Source organism: Planococcus citri, chromosome 2, assembly GCF_950023065.1.
Source record: "Planococcus citri chromosome 2, ihPlaCitr1.1, whole genome shotgun sequence".
Taxonomy (NCBI): Eukaryota; Metazoa; Arthropoda; class Insecta; order Hemiptera; family Pseudococcidae; genus Planococcus; species Planococcus citri.
The window spans coordinates 83,681,359-83,700,215 of NC_088678.1; the positions used below are offsets into that span (position 1 = coordinate 83,681,359).

An 18,857-nucleotide genomic window follows, 5' to 3' on the forward strand; every position below is an offset into this window, starting at 1 on the left:
AAATTATATTTTACAGTGTTTCCGTGTAACAAGCGTAAAAATGTGGAATGTCGATGTCTTTTTGAAAATGTTTTTTACAGATATTGAAATTCTCTGTCTCTCTCTCTCGCTCTTAAAAAATTCGTTAAATAGTAAAAAATCATAATTTAAAATAAAACAATATTATAATAATTCGAAAAAGAATTTTTATCGCGTTATATTGCGACGAATTTTCGACAAAACGCGTCCCAAAGAAACGTTAGGTATGCAAATTCATTTCCGGTCTATTTCTATAATATTGTTTTATTTTAATTAAGATGATCTTTCGCTCAAAACATTTGTTTTCGTTTTCATTATTTTTTTTCAAATGAAAAATAATTGTCGAGATCTTTCAATACGATTTCAATAAGTATTTGATAGGGGAAAAACCAATTATCAAAGTAGCCCCTGTCGCCTACCTGGTCTTACGATACAATGATACCTACGTGCATTTTGTGATGAAACAAACGAATAATCGAAACGTAAAATTCAAGTTTATTACGTCGACCAACATAACGGTAAGATAAAATAATGACACGATAAAAAATAGGTACAAATACAACACGTAAGTAAATAAAATGAAACGCGAACAAAAAACAGAAATTATCTTACAAAAAAAAAAAACCAAAAAAAATGAAAGAATAAAAAAATGGTTGGTAAATACTGGTAAAAGAAATACCCACGTGGCAAAAGCACGAGTCACACTGGGAACAGGGAACACAAAAAAAAAAGATATCCACCAACGCTAATAACTAATTCTACTCGTACTAATAATATTTACGATGGATAGTGACTAAATAAACGAAAATACGTAAATTAACGAAATGAAGACGATAACTCGACGACAAGAACAACGACGAAAATGTTGAAATGCCCGATTTGGCCGCTGCCTGCCTGGGGTTGAGGGAAAAGTACGAGTACGAAAGCGATGGACCGTCGATTTGGGGAGCCTTATAAGTTATTGGTTCAATACGAGTATTTAGGTAGGTGCCCGTACTCGTATAATACGAATATGGCACACGGTGCGGATAATACCAGCATTTTACGTAACGTACGCGTATGTGTGGATGGCGAATGGATGGCGTAGCGATATTATTTGTACGTCCGTGTACTTGTTAATTTACCACTACGCCCTACGCCCTACGCCCCCCTACGCCTACGAGAATCGAAAATCGCGTTTCCGGGGCAATTTTTATCGCATTAAAATTTATCGTAGTATAGGTACACGGCTAATACACGCTATACGAGAGAACGCGGCGGCTGCTGCTAGCCGGACGACTGCATTTTATTGATAGCGACAATAGTTGAGTGATTGCGAATTGGCTAAAATTTGAGAAATAATTTATGATAGTCGATGTCGTCGGTTCGCCCTTACACCAATTTGACCGTCGTAGGTACCTACCTAATAATACGGATTTAATTTATGACTCTATGAAAATACACGCGTTCGGCAATTTCGACGATTATTTCGTCACGCCGCCGCCGCCCCACAACCCACATTCGTCTATTTTGATAACTTTAGGCAGTACTCGTACCTAATGATTCAGTTTTCTGCGGAAAGGCTCGCTGCGAACCTGATCGCGAGTTGGCACATCTTTTACGCTCGGTTCGCCAACACTAGCCCCATGTAAAATTTCTCGTTCAACTCTCTTTTCCTTCATAGCAGCTGGTTAGGCCACTCATACTGAACAAAAATCATCTACATAATGCAGTACGAATGTTGGTATAGTCTAAAATGATTGATTGTGCACTCTACTTTTCTAAATCGTAATAAAGACGACGAAAATAGTACATAAATGGCCCAATACCTCGCGTGAGTTGTACTAATTCTGAAAAGCGACGATTTGATTTTTAATGACTGTTCGACCACAAAACTCAAAATGGGTCCCAAAAGAAACGTTCAGTTTTGAAGACCATTTGGCCCTGAAACTCAAAATGGACTCCGAAAGAAAAATAAATAGGACAAAAAATTTCAAAAATAACAAAAATACAATTTTTAATCAAAATTGGGGGGTGAGGCTGCAGAATTCATTTTCAAAATCCATTTGACTCCAAGCACCAAAATTGGCTCCAAAATTATTGAAGACCATTAACCCAAAACCTCAACATTAGTTCCAAAAAGGAGACATACATATAAAATTGGAAATTTTAAAACATACAACACGAGAATCAAAACATGTTTTTTTTTTTTAGAAAGCAGAATTCATTTTTAAACACCATTTGACCGCTAACACCGAAATTGGTTCCAAAAGGGCGGTACTTATACAAACCTGAAAACTTTCAAAAAATATAATAGTTATATAGATAGGTAAGGTAGGTACCAAAACCAGGCCTTCGAGGACAGAGAATTAATTCTCGAAGACCACTTTACCTCGAGCTTCAAAATATGCCTAAAAGGAATGTTACAAATTCAGAAAGTTTGAAAAAATTCAAAAACTGGTGAAATGCTCGAGTTGGCGAAATATAATTATAACTCGTAGTCGGGGAGCCCACTTAAGGATAAATTTCACCTCCCCGTCGATCCTCTGGGGCAACTTATTTCATAAAAGGGGAGTCCTAAGGAACATTTCTAGCCCTTGTACTCAAAAAAAAAGTGTCCCTACTTGCAAAATGGCGGCCATTGTGATTGACAGGTCAGCCGAAATCGCAGATTTCGCGTTCCAACATAGGACTTGCACAAAATTTTTCAAACTGTACAAAGGTAGATCGAAAGAACAAACAAAAATTCATCACCTGTCAAAATTTCAAGTGCTAAAGTGCATTTTTCGATTTTTGGCGAATTTTTATAGGCCAAAAATGAGGGAAAAAATCAAAATTTTACCAAATTGACCAAGAAAGCTGAAATTTGGGATACACCCTATTTTCGACATGCCAAATCGATTGGAAACTGTTTCAAACTGTTTTGAGCAGTTCTGGAGCCTCCAGCAAATTTTTGTAACTCGAAATTCCCACAAAATTTCATCAAAATCGGGTTGGATAGCCGAAATTTACTCTGCAAACTAATTTCAATACGCTACGAAGTCAACTGCAGGGAGATTTCAAGTTCTTTTGGAGCATCCAGCGATTTTTTGAAAATTACTGGAGCCTCCAGTAGATTTTTGAAACTTTAAATTTCCTAAAAATTTCATCAAACGGAGATGGAAAGTCTAAATTCATTCTGCGAACTAATTTCAATACGCTACGAAGTCGTCTGTTGGTGGATTTCAAGTCGTTTTGGAGCCTCCAGCGACTTTTTGAGAGGTCATGTGGTCTTTTTTGGAAAATTGAAATTTCCAAAAAGTAGCTGGAAGCTTCGAAATCATAAATTTCAGCTTGCCAACTCCATTTGGTAAAATGTTGCGGGAATTTCAAGTTTCAAAAATCTACTGGAGGCTCCAGTAATTTTCAAAAAGTCGCTGGAGGCTCCAAAATGATTTGAACCCACTTGAAGTCGTCTTTAGAGGATGTTAAAATTGGGGTGTAGAGTAAATTTCAGCTTTCCACCGCCATTTGATGAAATTTTGTGAAAATATAAAGTTTCAAAAATCTGATGGAGGCTCCAGGAATTATCAAAAAGTCGCTGGAGGCTATAAAGCGACTTGAAATTCACCTGTAGTACTTCGTAGCGCATTGAAATTAGTTTGCAGAATAAATTTCAGCTTTCCAACTCCATTTTGGTGAAATTTTGTGAGAATTTCTAGTTTCAAAGATCTGCTGGAGACTCCAGAACTGTTCAAAACAGTTTGAAACAGTTTCCAATCGATTTGGCATGTCGAAAATAGGGTTGTATCCCAAATTTCAGCTTTCTTGGTCAATTTGGTAAAATTTTGATTTTTTCCCTCATTTTTGGTCTGAATTTGATTTTCAAAAATTCGCCAAAAATCGAAAAACGCACTTTAGCACAAGAAGTTTTTGCTTGATCTTTCGATCTACCTTTGTACAGTTTAAAAAATGTTGTGCAAGTCCTATGTTGGAACGCAAAATCTGCGATTTCGACTGACCTGCCAATCAAAATGGCCGCCATTTTGTAAGTATGGCCACTTTTTTTTTTAGTACAGAGGTTAGAAATGTTCTTTAGGCTCCCCCTTCAAGAAAAAAGTTGCCCCGGAGGATCGACCGGGGGGGGGGGGGTTGCAATTTATTCTTAAGTGGGCTCCTCGACTATTAGCGTCTTCAAAAATTTATACTTCAATATTTAGACTGCATTTTATAATATTTTACATTCGTATAGGCTGCTTCATTTCAAGATACCCAATCCACTTTCTCAAAAACGGACAAAAAGAGACAATATTTGGTGAAATAAATTACATTCTCGGGGCGAGAGAATTCTCACTACTATTTTTTGTACAATGCTGCAGAAAATTTTCCATGTTCAGGTACATTTGTCTTCTAAATCACTTGAGCCGTATAACCAATTTTATAAAAAAATCGTTGATTTTGCAGAAAAAAATATTTGTATTTCTGATATTTCCACGACTTCTATACACAAGGTCGAAATATTTCGACTTTTGCCGCAGTTATCCAGGTTTTCCAGAGAATAGGTATATCTACACTCTGATTACGAGTTTTCTATATGCTGTGAAATTCTCCACGATCAATTCTCCCAGAATCATCCACGGATCAAGGGACAGGGACGTCTACTGATACATTTTTTTTTTGTTCAGCATGAGTTGAGAAGATTCAACCAGGTAGCCTACCATCTTACGAACTTTGGTCATGTTAGGAGTCCCCAAAATCGAAAGAATTCTGAAATGGAAAAATGGATGGGATTTTAGGCGATCGCGGGCGACTAAACCAGAGGCAATTTTTACCAAAGGGGTAACTACGTACGCGTACGAGTATAACCGATCAAATACGAGTTTCGTCTTGAACACGCGATGACGACGTAAGCAGTTCAACATCGTTATGCGAGGTAGGCGAATTGGGGGTGGCCAGAGTGGCGGCGGTAGCCGTAGCCGCAGCTGACGCTGACGCTGACGCCGAAGCAGACCTTTTGGTTAGCCTGGATACCTTGGTAACTCGTAAAAAGGTTTTCCTCCAATTTCTCGAGGCACGTTGACGTTGATTAGTGGCGGAGACGCAGGGGGGCGCGATCATCACGACGACGTCTGTGCCGTTACTTTTGATGGATCTTTTGGACGCCTGCCGCCAGGTTAAGGATCGACGCCAATGCGTGTTCTCGTTGGTATGGATAATGGTATCGCGAAAACTGGAATGCAAATCTCTGGAGCGGTTCCGTTCGTACCTTGAATATCCGCACAAGGTTTGGCGAAACGCCAGCCGGTATTTTACCGACATTAAATTATAAAGGATCGGATTTATGGTGGAAGAAAAATAATAAAAACAGCCCGTTATGTAGTACATCCATTCGTTGATTTCGCTAAAGTACTCCCAATCGCTGGCGTACAAATATATTAATCGTTGCGCGTGAAACGGCGCCCAACATAGAAAAAACGCCACCACAACCGCCGCTGAAACAAAACACCAATTTTCATTCGCAATAATCGTACACCCGAACGTCCTTACACCCTATAATACGGTTATCAAATATGCGTATTGCGTACGTCTACGTATAGGCTATATTATGTCTATAGATGTAATGTAATATACACTCAAACTCACACCTACGCGTAGGCCTATTACATTTATTCGGTATTTCAAAATTAGCCGGCTATGGGCTACCCTAACCTTTGCCCTTAGCCCTTACCCCAACTCGCCGCAAGCAACGCCGCCCCCGCCGCATCACGCTAGTCGTGTTTTTACCAATACCAGCACCCAAGTACATATTACAAGTAGGTATGTAACTACGTATAGTTAACTTAATAAAATCTTGGTCGTATCTATCGCTATTTTGTACGAACCAAATACCAATAATACTCGTACGTATTCGGTCAGAAGCAGGAGGACGCCACGCACGTTTTTCCTTTTTTTGTTTTCCATTCGAATAAAATTTTTTATACGCGTACCATCGCAAGTAGGGCTAACTTGGATCCAACCTTTTACTAGCCACGTTGGAGGGTAAATACTCCTTTAAAAAAGATACGCTCGTACCTCGGCTCAGTTATTCGTTAAATAGTCCCTTACGAACACGTTCGAAAAGGCAGGAAACAATAAGAAAAACAATAATTAATCAAAGTTGGCCAACTCGCCAACATTAACCCGAAAAGTTCGGCCATTTGTGTTGAAAATTTCCTGTTTTTTAACCGATCAAATTGATCGCTCGATTACACAAAGGGTATAGCCATAGCCATAGGTATCGCGATATCCAACTCCTCACTCGTTTTGCATCGCCCCACGACCGGGCCCACACGAATACAGGGTCTCCAACAATAATATCGTCCACTTTTGGGCATATTTTTTCAAAACGAAAGTCACGATATTTCCGTTCGAATTAACGCAGCCTAAATATGTAATGAACGTTATCATTTTATGTAAAAACATGCATGCCACGGAGTAAGTATGTTGGTAACCGATTCTACGAGTATCCTCTGAATAGAAATTCACAGACAAGCGCTCGTTAGATTGGTCCTAATTTTGAGTTCCGAAAATGACCAATTAATCGCCGTAATTTACCATAAATTATGGCCAGTACACCAAAAATCAATAAAGGGTCCTCCCCTCCTCCCGGAAGGTGGGTCGCTTAAAAATTGAATTTTTAACGAAAAACTCAATTTTTGAGCAACCCATCACCTCGCCCAATGAGGCCTTTAAGAAGATCCACCATAACTTCATATTCGTGTTCAGTCTTCGTTTGACCCAAAATTGGGGCAAGGGGTGCATATGGCACCTAAATTAAGGTTTCAAGAAGCTGGTTCTTTTTCTAGGTATACTATTTCCCCTCTGAGAAGCAAGAAAATTTTGAAAAAAATCACGTGGCTAGACTCGTCGTGTCTCTTCTATATAATTATTTCGAATGAATTCGACATTTTTTGTTCAAAACTCGTTAAAGTACATACACTATTTTCTCGAAAAAAAAGTTTTTTCCGCCATTTTGGGCAAGAGTGGTGGGGTGGGGAATTTTTCTGACTCCAACTTTTTTCAAAGGTACCCAACAATGTTTCATCAAAATATTTCAAAAATCCGAAAACAGGGGCATTTTCACTTATTTTACCCGAGAGTCCCTTTTGCCAAGATTATGTCAAGAAACTTTCGAAAGTGAATTTTTGACATCTCGTCAGATTTTTCAAATCTTGGAAAAATCGTGCCGAATTTATGAAATTACGTCATAATATTGACTTTCTTTTCAACAATATTATTAGGTATTTTTCCAAGTTTAGAAAAGTCAGTCTACTCGTAGGTATCCGAAAGTCTACTGGCAACGTCAGTGAAAAATACAATATGAAATTCGCAGCGTGGACTGAGACCTCAAAACTTACCCCTCCCCCCTAAAAATCCTTCTTCTCAGGTTCGGATATTTAAATACGTACAATAACTAATTTTTTCGTTATTTAGGGAGGAAAAGTGCTACTTTTGCTCTCGCTTCTGATTTTTGAAAGTAGAGACTGACGTTTTTCTCCCACATAACGAAAAATATATTATTCAACTGGGGAGTAAAAGTGATTTTCGACGAATTTTGAGGTTTATTTCCCTCGCTTCGGTCGGGCAATAAACCTCAAAATTCGTCGAAAACCACTTTTACTCCCCCAGTTGAATAAACTACTAATTCTTAATTCGATTTCGCAAAAATAAATCAACATGACGAGAAAAAAACTGGAGGTTCATTTTTTTGTGGGGGAGAAGGAAGAGGGGGGATAGTGACTGAAAATTTGCCGACCTTTATTTTTCCTCTAGGTACATTTCCGATCTTCTGGTGCGATTGATTGTTCGTTTTTATATTTCGAAATAACACGTGCGAATAAAAAAAGGAAAGCGCTACTCTGCTTTTGCGGGAAACAAATTAAGCTAGCTCTCTCAAAATGTTGCAAAATGTACCAAAAATCTGAAAAATGTACATTTAACGTTCAGAAGCTGCGTTCTAAGTAATTGTAGTTTTTTTTTTCGTTTACTTTTCTTTTCCAAAAATTCGAGCATCCTGCGATTTGGTTTTCTTGCCGTATAATTTCATTCTTTTCAAGGCAAAAAAAAACAAAAAAAACAGTAATTAATATAAAAAATTTAATTCGTTCGTGACTTTTAACTGAAACGAATTTCAATCCGAAATAATAGCGGTATAGAAGAAGAAAGTACCCCGCAGCCGAAAAAAGCCTCGGACGAGAACGAAGGCGAAGACAACAACGACGACGACGATAACGACAACAACCACTATCACGGCATCACGGCCATGGCCAGACAGAAATAAAACGAAAGTCGAAAGGCAAGCAAAACGGTAGAAGAAATGTTGGAAATTGTTTTTTAACGACGATTTATTTAACGGGTAAACGTTTAACTTTATTAGGAAAGTCGGAGCGATATTTTGGCAAACGCAGAGGTAGCATCTGCGGCGGAAGCGTTGCAGCTTTCGAGCTAGAAGACGGCGGGGGCGAGGGGGCCGCACCGCGCCGAGTCGGCAATTCTCGACGGTGTGATTCGCAATTCGCACTAAGTAAACCAGAAAAATACCCGTATCAAAGTATTCTCAAATGTGTTGGTTCTTACGCGTGAATGCGCTTCGACGTATTTACCGTCGTCGCTTTGTTGATGTTACGAGTAGTTATTGTTATTATTGTGGTCGTTGTCGTCGTCGTCGTCTCCCCCGTAAACCTTTACTTTACCAACCAAAGTCCAAAGCTGACGATTTACACCAACTTTTTAACGGCGTGGCGATGGCGCTTAGCGCCGCGGTGATTGCTAAAGCGTGTGGCATATCCAAGCAGAAAGGGGAGGAGTATCACGGTATGATTCTTCATTCGATTCGAAAAGCTCGTGGAAACGATAAACTTTTTTTTCACATACGTGCGTCTCGTTGTACACGTAGGTATCGCATCGGAGGAATCGACCATCAAGACACATACCTACACAGCACACATATCATTCGTATAATATTCGAAATTCGTTGCAAGTTTCGCCAACAAAGTCTTATACTCGTGTCAACTATTTCACGTGTTGTTCTATCACAGCAAACACCTAAACGCACGCTAACACAATATCACCATCACCACTCCGCACTCACCACTCACCATGCACAAACACTTTCCACGAGTTCGAGTTTTCAATTTTCCAATTTTACCAAAAAATATGGCCGCAGGGTTATTCGATGTGTGAAATCAGCGTGGGATCCTCCAATTTTAGGACCAATTTTAGAAAGAAATTGGAGGTTTGTCAGGAAAATCACTTTCATCGGGCCTCCGTGTCCGCAGCGTAATATAGGTATTTCTGGTCACCTGTGGCTGGCGCGGCGCGGCGGCAGCGTTGCGATACCAACAAAATTGGAAAAAAAATTATTCACAACTGATCGTTGCTTCATCTAATCGACAAATCTAACCCTTTTCAGATCAATTCTTTTTCCTTGCTAATGCTTTTCCAGACACTGATGATCCATGGGAATATATTTTTGAATACAGGGTTTTCAATAAAAAAAACTCAGATTTTTTCGAAAATTTCCCCTCTTTGAGAACCCATTTATGTCTTCATGAACTTCTCCTGGGTTAGAATGTTTTCTGAGTGACTTTAAATTCAAAATGAAGGTCTCCGCTGAAGTTGGTTAACATCCTTCGACTATCTTTTACGCGATTCGCCTCAATACAGATACGAGTAGATAGCGTGCTTCTTTATTATTTCAGCTCATTACATGAAAACTCTCGCATTTTCCCCTGATATTCATACTCAACCTACACCTAGGACTCCTCGGTGCAAAAATACGCTACCAAGCTCTCTCCAAAGCGCATTAAGATTGTAGTCCGGCATATGACAATATGAGTAATTGCACCCCCGCCTCCCGATCTTCCGGGACAACTTTTTTCTTAAAGGGGACATCCTAAGGAACATTTTAAAGCAAACTTGCCCAAAAAAAGTTGGCCTTACTTACAAAATGGCGGCCATTTTGATTGACAGGTCAACCGAAATCGCAGATTTTGCGTTTCAATATAGGACTTGCACGAAATTTTTCAAACTTTACAAAGGTAGATCGAAAGATCATGCTAAAATTTATCACCTGTCAAAATTTCAAGTGCTAAAGTGCGTTTTTCGATTTATGGTGAATTTTTGAAAATCGAATTCAAACCAAAAATGAGGGATATACCCTATTTTCGACATGCCAAATAGATTGAAAACAGTTTCAACCCGTTTTAAGCAGTTCTGGAGCCTCCAGCAGATTTTTGAAACTCGAAATTCTCACAAAATTCCATCAAATTGGAGTTGTAATGCTAAAATTTATTCTAAAAACTAATTTCAATACGCTACGAAGTACTGCAGGTAAATTTCAAATCGTTTTGGAGCCTCCAGCGACTTTTTTAAAAAATTCCTGGAGCCTCCAGTAGATTTTTGAAACTTGAAATTTCCCCAACATTAACTTATCAAATGAAAATGGGAAGATGAAATTTACTTCGCAGACTACATGGTGGTTTCAAATGGTTTTGAAGCTTCCAGCTACTTTAAGGAAATTTCAATTTTCCAAAAAAACGCCATAGAACCTTTCAAAAAGTCGCTGGAGGCTCCAAAACGACTTGAAATTCGTCTGCAGTACTTCGTAGCGTATTAAAATTAGTTTTTAGAATACATTTTAGCTTTACAACTCCAATTTGATGGAGTTTTGTGGGAATTTCGAGTTTCAAAAATCTGCTGGAGGCTCCAGAACTGCTTAAAACGGGTTGAAACTGTTTTCAATCTATTTGGCATGTCGAAAATAGGGTATATCCCAAATTTCAGCTTTCTTGGTCAATTTGGTAAAATTTTGATTTTTTCCCTCCTTTTTGGCCTAAATTGGATTTTCAAAAATTCACCAAAAATCGAAAAACGCACTTTAGCACTTGAAATTTTGACAGGCGATAAATTTTAGCATGATCTTCGATCTACCTTTGTAAAGTTTGAAATTTTTTGTGCAAGTCCTATGTTGAAACGCAAAATCTGCGATTTCGGCTGACCCGTCAATCAAAATGGCCGCCATTTTGTAAGTAAGGCCAACTTTTTTTTGGGCAAGTTCGCTTTAAAATGTTCCTTAGGATGTCCCTTTTAAGAAAAAAGTTGTCCCAAAGGATCGGCGGGGGGGGGGGATTGTCATATGCCGGACTATTATAGTTTATCAAATGATTGTTCATTTGTATATGGATCTCTATCTGTACGAACTACGTAAGTAAGTCTAGGTATCTGGTAGGTATAATTATGTAAATGTACGTAGCGTCTAATAATTCGACAAATCATACACGTACGCGTACGTCTGCGTCTATTTTCTACGTACCCAACATTCTAATGATGGATTTCCTAGTTTTTGTATGCTTCGATTCGCCATGTATGACTCCTTCGACACGTTTGCCCAGCGAATGCCTGCTTCTCTGCCTGATGCGCAAAGCGATGCATACGTATAGAACGATTATCACCAGCATAGGTATGAGGAAAAAAAGAAAAAAACTCAATTCGTAAATGGGGAAGTTGGGTGGCATGTTGTCATCCAGCATGGCGCAGAATGCGCTTTCGCTTACAAGTTTTCCAGAGCCTGCGAACAAATATTCTTAGGATAGGACCATAGTCACATAGGGACAACGCAATGCATTCCATGAAAAATATCAACTGATTGATGTCTACTCTACAAGCGCAAATGATACGTAATAAACCCGGTTTGCAGAATGGCGAAGGAGAAATTTTCAGGCTTATATCAACTGCCCACACACCACCAAAGTAGATATTCGGCAACACGCGACGAACAATTAAAAAATCTCGGCCACGATCGGAACAATTATACGTGACGATTCGAGTGCTTTAAGTAGGTACCTCTACCTACTAGAACACCGAAAATATTTCCTTTTATGCTTTCCTACTAATCTATCGGGTCTGCAACAGGGCAAAGACCTCTCAAAACCAAACCCATTCATTTTAGTCGGGCACAAGTACGCTCAGTCGCTCAATGTACGAGAAACGTGAAACGTATTGCGGCTTACGAAGTTAATTAGACTATTTTTCGTTACGTATACGTATACGTATATGCTCAATGCTCATTCTCCGGAGACGTATCTCCGCTGTTTTTCATTTTTCTCTCAACGACATTGGACGTGGTCGCTTTACCTACTCCATTTCACCTCTTCGTTCGTACGAGTATTTGTATAACTTATGTTAGTCGCCAAGTCGTCGCGTCGACCAAATTTATCAACGACTCTGGTTGCATCGCGCTCGAGCTGAAAAAATTACGCGTACGACTACGAGTAAGTACGAGTAGACCGAAGGGACAATTTTCTCGTCAAAAATTATTTTCGCAATTCGTATTCGCGTACGGAAAATACATGTACGACGTACGATGACTCAGCATTTGGTATTCTACGTAAGATTTTCTCCAGCTCTAGTTGCAAGTACGTACGTCTATGTAGGTATAATTAATAAGCATAAGCAATCGATGAACGCATCAGTAAATTCGTGGATTGGACGCAGGGTGTCCACTCTTCCGAAGAAATCATTTTTCCTCGGGTTTTCCGGTTGCACGAAAAATGTTCTCAATTTTCCTAACCCTTCAAATACCTATCAACCCATACTCACATAGCAGAGGGAGAGGTGGATGCTAAAAAGCGGGATAAAAGCCGGACATCCAACGGGACAATTTTTCCAATGTTTCTAGGTATTAAATTTATTCAAGCTAGAAATTTTTTTTGGGTCAAAATAGTTTTCCATTTTTGAAAAGAACTTGAAAAAAATCAAAATTTGAAAAAGAATCAATGGAAAATCACATAAGTTAATCGAGGAGAATATAAAAAGCAAAAATGGCTATTGTGGCAAAAATCAGGAACTTTTTGGAAATTTTAAAAAAAGAAGACTTTTTTTTTACAAAAATTTAGACTTCTGACAATAATTGTGTTGACAATTTTGACCAATAACAGGTTTTTTTTTTTAGCAAATCTGGCCAAAAACATGAATTTGTCAAAAAAAAAACCGATCTGTTTGGTAATTTTGACGAATAACAGGGCTTTTATGACAAAAATTCAGACTTTTGGGGAAAATTCTGGATAATTTCTGCAAAAATTGGGGGGAAAAAGACATTTTTTCATTTTTACCAAGAAACAGGACTTGTTGACAACTTATGCAAGCATCAATACTTGTACATATGTTATAGATGCTCACAGAGAATGGACACCCTGTCAAAGAGGGACATCAATTGAAAGGGATCGCGATCACTCGAAATGAATCTGCTATCAGCTATCACATGCGTGTCAAGCCTACGATCGAGTACATAGAATAAACTCGGACTTACCAGGCGGATAATCTAGATAATGTACGGTGGTATAGACAGCGAATGGCGTAGCGCTCACCAAGGCAATGATCCATAAAACTGATATAATACGTAAAGCTCTTCGCAGACCGGACATGGCGTACGAATGAAGCGGATGGCAAATGGCCAGATATCGTTCCATCGAGAAAGCTACTATGGTCAACACCGAAGTATACGAAGTCCTGCAACAACAATCAACGTTGAACGTAGGTAGTAGGTACATAGGTACGCCTAAACCGTCAAATCACAGTCCCATCTCTATCATATCACACAGAGGGATCCACGCTAGTTTACTCACATTTCCGAAACGAGAGCTCGAAGTTTGCAAACGTCTTCTCCAAATAACCACGGATATTGTTGCCAGTACAGGAGAAGGTCGTTGGGTAATCCTGTAATCAGAAAACAAATAAAACCAATTGAAATTCACCTGAACGTAAGTTGATAACATCGATTTACAAACGAGTAATTATATAAATGGCGTAGAAATAAGACTGTAAAGAGAGCGTCTCAAAACAGTTCAACAGAAACGGTAAAAAATTGTCGTCAAAAGTAAGAAGCCGAATGTGTAGGACTGTAGGTGGGTAGATGTGTAAGTTGAAGTAAATCATATTACGTATCAACGTAAGGCAGTGAAGCCTTAGCTCGTGTTCAGTTCGAAGACACATTTCAACCTGATATACTCGTAGTAGGTAGTCGGAGAACAATTATAATACGCAAGCCCTTTGCGATTACAAAGTTATCAGCATCACTGACAACTCTATAGCGAGGAGGAAAGACGAAAGAGTGAGAATTGACGACCTAAAATATAAATACGATTAACGAGGTCTCGTAAGTTTATTCTACTCATCGTAGATAGGTGTACCTATAACAACGAATACGAGTATTACGTACGAATGTACTCGTAAGTGACAAATGCCTTGTCGCAACTGCTAACTTAATGAAGGCAGAGCTGCGTATAACGTTGAAATGACGACGAGATGTGCCAAATAGGCCGCCGCCGAGATACGAGTAGGTAAAGGTAGCGACGACGCTTCTGCCTCTGCCTCAGCCACCCACTCAGCCACTCACCCACCCACCCAACCATCTACCTATTTTCAATTACTAATTTAATAAGAATGAATCGGTTTTACGTGAAAGTTTTACATCGGTGCTCGGTGCTCGGTGCTGAGCGACTTTTTAGTCGTGAATTATTACACGATGAAAACTACGAGTCGAGTCGAGTCGAGTCGACTGAAAGTAGTCGAACAAAAATCTCTAGAGGTATGCTAATATCTTACGCGCTTCTAGTCGTACCAACACTATACCTCGAGTGTTGGCAAAGGCAAATGAAGAGAGAATGGCAAGCTTTTCGCTTGAATAGCTAGCGACAGCGGCGTAACTAAACAATACGCAATACGCCATACGCTATACGCCTACTGGTGCCGCCGGCTCCCCGACTAAAATTCGCTATAAAGTGCCAACTATCAATTTGAAAGCGATAAAGCTACCTTCGTACCTCCACTTACCAACCAACCAACCAAACCGAATTACATATGCACAAAATTTACCCGTCGTATATGGCAGAATCAAAGTTCACTGATACATATGTACATTATGATTATGTACTCGTAAATGAAACATTACAAAGCCTGAGCCTGAACCGTTTTTCTGATAGGTGGGGCAAGATTCGTCTGGCTCAGGCCCAGGTTGAATATTCGCAGAGGTTTCAGTAAATTGTCGCAATGAAAGGTAAAAAGGTATGCTCGTATGTACGTATCTCGTGGCCTGACCAACTGTAGGTATACTTAATGTAATCTGCCCATGTCAGCTTGTTGTTGATTATCCACTACTCCGAGATACACTTCATTTGCTGTACAGCTGGTACTTGATTCGGCGAAAATCACTACCGTCTACGAGAGTGTTGCCTGCAAAATATTGAAGAAAAACATCTTCGCAATAGCGAAGTTAAGCACCCAGATCCACTAAGCCTACTAACTCGCGGTGAAGGACATTTTCAGATAAAATTTGAATTGAAACCACAGAGTTACAAACGACGTATCTTGCGACTTCCGGACAAACGAGATGAGCGGAAGGCTACTTTCGGTTCAAGGAAAAGGACTGTTGATTGTTAGCCTCAAAATGCCCCATATTTAAAGATTCATTCACGCACATGGCACACGGCACACAGTACAAAGGCCAGAATAAAGTTTCAATTTCGCACCACTTACGAGTAGGTACATGTTGTACTGTTGTACATGGTATCACATCTTTGATGAAGAATATCACCTCGAGGGCTGTTGTTGACAAGTCAACAACCATACCATACCATACCATACCATATGCGTTAATTTGTACGAGGTACGCATTAGATACGTAGATAAATACGAGTAGGTACCCATACGTAAGTATAATTATATCTACGTAGAACGAATAAATACCCTCGCATTTATATACGTAGGTAATGTACGTTCGGTAAACGTATTTCACGCTTGACAAAATATGCCCGCAGAATACCTGACCCTTTCTACTCGTATGTATAGATGTAAACAATAAGTAGGAGACGCATCGGGTATTGGGAAATAGCCGAAAGGTAATAGGGTCGCGGAATTGCGGAATTGTGGCACATCCGAATGAGAAAACAAAGAAATCTCAACAATCCACGTAGGTATATGAATATACCCACATCCACATAAGGTAGGAATAGCGAAGTTATCCCGAAATTCCGCTTTTCTATTCAAAGTATCAAATGCGTGGATACCTTCAAGTAGAGGTCCGCATTTATAAGCATTTAAAATCGTATTTAAATTATCACGTTCGATATTGTTGAATCATTGAAAAAAATCACAAAAATGGCAATAAAGTCGTTAAAATACATACGTGTAGGTGTAGGTAAAGGTATACTTAGGGTAAAATAATACCCAAAGGCTGACACATTTAGAACCAAATTTTCATCTAAAAATTCCGAAACACTACCTACCCACTCTTTTTTTCCAAATCGTAACTTTCTGCTACATTGTGACCCACATTTCAGCCCGAGTCATTGGCAATTCTTCCATGAAAATTTTCATCACAAACACTGTCTTTTCCCCTTAACTATCGACACACAATTCCAGCGATTGACACCTTCTGACACGAACCAAACCATTGACATCCGCAGTACTCACACAAATCATTATAAAACTTACGCGTAGCGAATCAAATTGTCGATTTCTAGATTTTTCACGCGTTTTGAAATTGAAAGAAGACCATCCTCTCCACCACCCTCGGGAGAGATAGGACGAAAATGTTGAAAGACCATCGAAGAGAATTTAGTGAACAAATCTGCCCAAAATAGGCGCTGTACATAAATACATAATTATGTACCTACTCGTAGAATACGTTTGAAAACTACGCGATGGTGTTAATAAAATTGCATAACCAGTTTGCCGTGAATACATACAATAATGCAAAACTTATCATTTTAAGGCAATCGAGGCTATTGAAACAAATCAAAAATTTGAAAAAAAAAATTATCAAAAACAGCAGAAGGCGAAAGTGAATTCTAATTATTTCTGCATCTGCTCATATTTTGAATGAAGAGCAGCAAATGAGTATTTTTAGGTATGGATAATGTATCAAAAATCTGTGCCAAATAGGTAGACAAATAATTCCAATGGCATTAAAATTACTTTAATCACTAATACGAGAATTTGTAGAATATTAAAAAACGATTTCAAATTGAGAAAATTTTCTCATCAAAATTTTGAATACATCGTTCGGATTATTGAAAATTACCTAGAATGAATCAAATATTCCCAAAATTAAATAAGGCAATTATTTGTCAAAATGCGAAAAATAAAATAAAAATTGTAATTTTTTTTCTCAGTTATTGAAAATTAGGTATCCATTAAAAGGAAATTAAGTAACAAAAAATCAGTAGGTAGAGGAGAAGGTACAATTATGGACCACCCATGGTTTAATGTACAACTACTAGCGCTACGGTCATGCTGAGTACTAAAAATTATACTACATAGTAGTGTAGTATCAATGATCCAAGTACTTATTTCGGATCCATGCATACTTGGGTGTCTCTCATCAACAATTATTTTTTTTGCGCATTATTTTCTTCCCAATGGAAAATTTTGCAAGTTTTATTCATCAACTTCAAATAAAGTTTGGAAAAAAAATTATTAACGAAGTAAGTAGCTTACAATGAGTACTTTCAAAATATACTTTCATATTTGTCTTTACTTCGACTGATTTTCATAATTTTTTTCATTTTTCATAAGCTGAGCCGATTTTTTGCATGGGTATAAAATAAATATGGACCCCTAAATTTTTTTACCTAATTTTGATTCAATATTTTTTAGAATGTCGAGAAAAGTGTTATTAACAAAGAAGACAAGTCCGAAGTGTCAAAAATGAGATCATGATTTTTTCATTTTTCATCAACTTAGCCAATTTTTTGCATGGGTATAAATATGGACCCCTAAATTTTTTTTCCATCTAATTTTCATTCAATGGTTTTTAGAATACCGAGGAAAGAAGACAAGTCCAAAGCATCAAAAAACACCTTTAAATAAATTTTTGTACAATTTTCTGAAATTTTTTATTCATTTTTTGAGGGGGTCCATATTTGTACCACTTTATGTCACTTTTCTAAATTTCAAATTTCTTCGTGGATTTTCAACAAAAAAATTTTTTTTTACACAATATACTAGAGTCTTTGGCCTTTCGAATGGTATATTCGAAAACAAATTTCGACAATTTTTTCTACCCTTTAAAGCCAAAAAGCTAGAGGGGGTCCATATTTGTACCTTCTCCTCTACCTATAATTGAGCAGAGATTTGCAAAAATTGCTCTAAAATTCCCTTCCCCCGCCCAAAAAAAAAAAAAAAAAATTGATGAAAAAAATCACAAAAATAAGGGCAAAAATGCTCAAATACATAATTATGTTTCTAAAAAAAGACACTTTGAAGCGCGTTTTTAGAAAACACTTTTTTTCGGATACTGAACTGGAAAATCCTCAAAAATCGATTAAAACTATCCCAGAATCCCTTAAAAGCTAATAAAACCCTTTAAAAATGCATTTTGTCAGAATTTTTTTCAAAGCATCCAAAAACCTTTGTAAAAAAAAACCTTCATTTTTCGTTTTTTAATGTCTTGCGAGTATTATTCAAGGTCGCTGAGTTGGAATATTTTTTCATTTTTCATATTCAAGACCTCAGCGTTCTCCAAATCACTTACTTTTTTTTAAATTTTGGATAGACAATAGACATCCAACAAATTAAGTAGCAATAGATGATCGAATTCTATTCTAGCAATAATGTTTTGATTCTGATTCATCACTTTTTTTCTTCACAGTGCGTAAAAAGTTTGAAAATCAAAGGCATAGTTGTATATATGTACGTAATTTCCAAGCAGCGTTTCCTCAACTACTGCGTATCTGTGGGGTTACCACGTCACCCTATGCTTTTGATTTTCCTAGCCATTACGTTGAATAGAGAAAGGCAATTGACACAGCGTGTACATTTTTCCATCGTGCATACGACTGGAC

General features: G+C 38.2%; 1 protein-coding gene across 4 annotated transcripts in view; it reads right to left on the reverse strand.

Moving 5' to 3' along the window:
- Positions 1-495: 495 nt before the first annotated feature.
- LOC135838109 (neuropeptides capa receptor-like) overlaps positions 496-18,857 on the reverse strand; it is an 87,198-nt gene continuing 68,836 nt past the window's right edge. For 3 of the 4 annotated variants that reach the window (XM_065353674.1, XM_065353676.1, XM_065353675.1), the window contains 4 exons: positions 13,641-13,731; positions 13,325-13,524; positions 11,330-11,584; positions 496-5,468 (listed from right to left, as the gene is read on the reverse strand). In XM_065353674.1, coding sequence (XP_065209746.1) covers positions 4,846-5,468; positions 11,330-11,584; positions 13,325-13,524; positions 13,641-13,731 — 1,169 coding nt within the window. In that variant the 3' untranslated portion in view covers positions 496-4,845. The remainder of the gene's footprint in view (positions 5,469-11,329; positions 11,585-13,324; positions 13,525-13,640; positions 13,732-18,857) is intronic. The other variant, XM_065353677.1, reaches the window with a different exon arrangement.